This window comes from Trachemys scripta, chromosome 14 (genome assembly GCF_013100865.1).
Source record: "Trachemys scripta elegans isolate TJP31775 chromosome 14, CAS_Tse_1.0, whole genome shotgun sequence".
Classification (NCBI taxonomy): Eukaryota; Metazoa; Chordata; order Testudines; family Emydidae; genus Trachemys; species Trachemys scripta.
In genome coordinates, this window is record NC_048311.1 from 36,984,083 (window position 1) to 36,986,747 (window position 2,665).

At 51.9% G+C, this 2,665-nt stretch overlaps 1 protein-coding gene across 1 annotated transcript in view; it reads right to left on the reverse strand.

Annotated features, from left to right (window-relative positions):
• LOC117886948 (zinc finger protein RFP-like) overlaps positions 1-2,398 on the reverse strand; it is a 20,390-nt gene extending 17,992 nt beyond the window's left edge. The window contains exon 1 of the mRNA XM_034789129.1: positions 1,950-2,398. Coding sequence (XP_034645020.1) covers positions 1,950-2,366 — 417 coding nt within the window. The 5' untranslated portion in view covers positions 2,367-2,398. The remainder of the gene's footprint in view (positions 1-1,949) is intronic.
• Between the last annotated feature and the right edge of the window lie 267 nt (positions 2,399-2,665).

Below are 2,665 nucleotides of genomic sequence, written 5' to 3' on the forward strand. Positions count from 1 at the left end.
AGGGGCTGGACCCAGCGTGCGCGCTGCTGGGTCCCCCGCAGCAGGCCCCGGCTCCGGGGGTTCGGGGGCGCCAGAGCCGCAGCTGCGGAGCACCATGGCCGCTTCCTCCCCCGCGGCAGTGGGAGCTGCAGCAGCGGCTGCTCCCGAGTCCCGCTGCCCGGGGGGACAACAACAGCCGCCGCCTGGCCCCGCGGGCCGCCCCCCTCCTCGCCCAACCACCCGACTGAGTCCTGCTCGCGGCCAGGCCGGACTGTTACTCACCCCGGCCCCGCGCTCCCTCTGAGTCTCCCGGGCCTCCCTCTAGCGCTTGCGGAGGAAGTTTTTTTTTTTTTTTTTTTTTTTTTNGCGGGACTCGGGAGCAGCCGCTGCTGCAGCTCCCACTGCCGCGGGGGAGGAAGCGGCCATGGTGCTCCGCAGCTGCGGCTCTGGCGCCCCCGAACCCCCGCGTCCCGATATTTGTATTTGGTGATCTGGTCACCCTATCTGCCACTGACCTACTGAGTGACCTTGGACAAGTCACTTCCCCTCTCTGTGCTTCAGTTTCCCCTTCCACCTTTTGTCCCTCTTGTCCAGTTAGACTGTGAATGGCTCAGGGCAGGGATTGTTGTAGATCAATCTCTGATAATTTTCATATGACTTTACATTGTGCCTCTTCATATAACCTTGTGGTGGGTCTACCCACGTGTGACCTCTGTTTTCATGGAACTTTGTATCAAAGCCTCATTTAGAAACTTTGCATTGCCCTTGGTATAATATTATAGCCCCTAAGGATAGAATAAGATAGAAGAAAAATTTCTTTTTGCTAGCAGTAGAACAAGAGCTCTCCCCCCCACTCTTAATCAATTGCCCTGTTGAATGAATGAGGTGTGAATGAGCAAGGCATGGAAGGCAGCACCTCCAGACAGCCTCAACTGTTGGAGAGGGGCTGGGAGCCAGACCCAAGGACAATAAAACGTGTCAAGTGGGCTCATTAAAGACAAGCAGACATACCCACGGCCTCGGGGGTTAGAAGCAAGCACCTTATTTTGGAAACACCCTCTTTGCAGCATTGGGACAACACTCAAAAGAAAGCAGCACAAAGGACCAATGGACACAGACACAGAGTTTAAATCTGGTATAGATTTGCATAAGAGGAAAGCTGCTATAAAAGTGAGGTGTCTTGCAAAGGACCCCGGGTCTCGTCTTGTCAACATGGGAGCATCGATCCGGATCGACAGAAGCCCGGCTCCACCCCCTCCCCCATTTAACTCACCTGGCCAGTGAAGTTAAAGGGAGCAACTAATTGGTAACAACAAGACGGAGTGTGTTTGTGTGTGTGTGTGAGTGTAAGTGTAATATATTATATGCATATAATACAGTGTTAACGAATACATGTATTACTAATAAATGTGGCGTTTTGCCTTATTCCCCCTGAAAAGATCCTGTACAGTACTTTAAGTACAACATTGTCCCTCACTGGGTTTTGTGCAGGGCCCCCTACAATTGAGGTCAGATCTCATCTGGGGTCTGTAGGGGCTGCTGGGATGCAAATAACAATAATAAACTGTGATGCAATCAGCAATAATAGCCACAGCTTGTAACTCCCCCTTCTCCAGTCTGAAGGCAGCACTCCCATAGACTGGCCTGCAGCTCTTGTCAATAAAACCTCACTAGTCATTTAATAACTTCCAGTCTGCAAAGAGTTCCCTTATTTCACTGGTGGGAGCTGAGTTTGAAAAGGATTCAACTGCTCAGAGAAAACTTTCCCACATCAGACAATTTTAAAATCTTCATCTCTTGTCATTCTTGCCAGGCTGGAGTATCATTAATTTGTACAGCATCTTTCATGCAATGAAGGCTACACAGAGCTGAAAGACACAGTTAGACCTGTCTCGGGCAACTTGTGATGCCAGTAACCTGTCATTAAAATCCAAAGTTATTACCCATTAGACTGGACAGCAACTCGGTACCTTGTACTCCTGGGCAGCTTCCTGTATGAGAACCACAGTGTGAGCACGGTGAGCCCGGGACTCTCTGCAGATCACACAGATGGGGGTTTGATCCTCTTCACAGAACAGTTTCAGAGCCTCCTGGTGTTCCCCACACACCCCATCCCCTCCTGTTCCCTTTGTTGCCTGTAAACTCAGCCGTTTGGCTATTTCTACGACATTTGCCAGCTGCCTGTTGGGCCTGAGGTTTCTCTGTTGCACAGTTTCTCTGCACTGAGGGCAGGAGGTGGCTGTAGTGGATCCCACCCAGCACTGGCCAATGCAGGCTCGGCAGAAATTGTGCCCACACTCCAGAGTGACAGGTTCTGTGAAATACTCCAGACAGACGGGACATGAAGCTTCCTCCTGGAGACTTTCCAAAGGGGTCTCCGCAGCCATGGCTCCTCTGGGCAGTGTAACAGCGTAAGTTTCAATTTCCTGAGTTCACACTATGCCCCGCCTTCAGCAGCAAGGGGATATTTCCCTTCCCGGAACTGACTCGTGCTGTTTGCTGAATTGGAAGGGGCCCACCCGTAACTTTACATCCCTGGAGGCTTTGGTGAAAAATGTACCACTCGGGCTCTGGTCCTGCAATCAGCCCCTGTGCTGGTGTCGAGGGTAACTGGGGCTTCACATGGACATCAGCATCCCCCTGTGAGGATGAACCTGGAGGAGCAGGGCCTGTGTGTCTAAGGAGC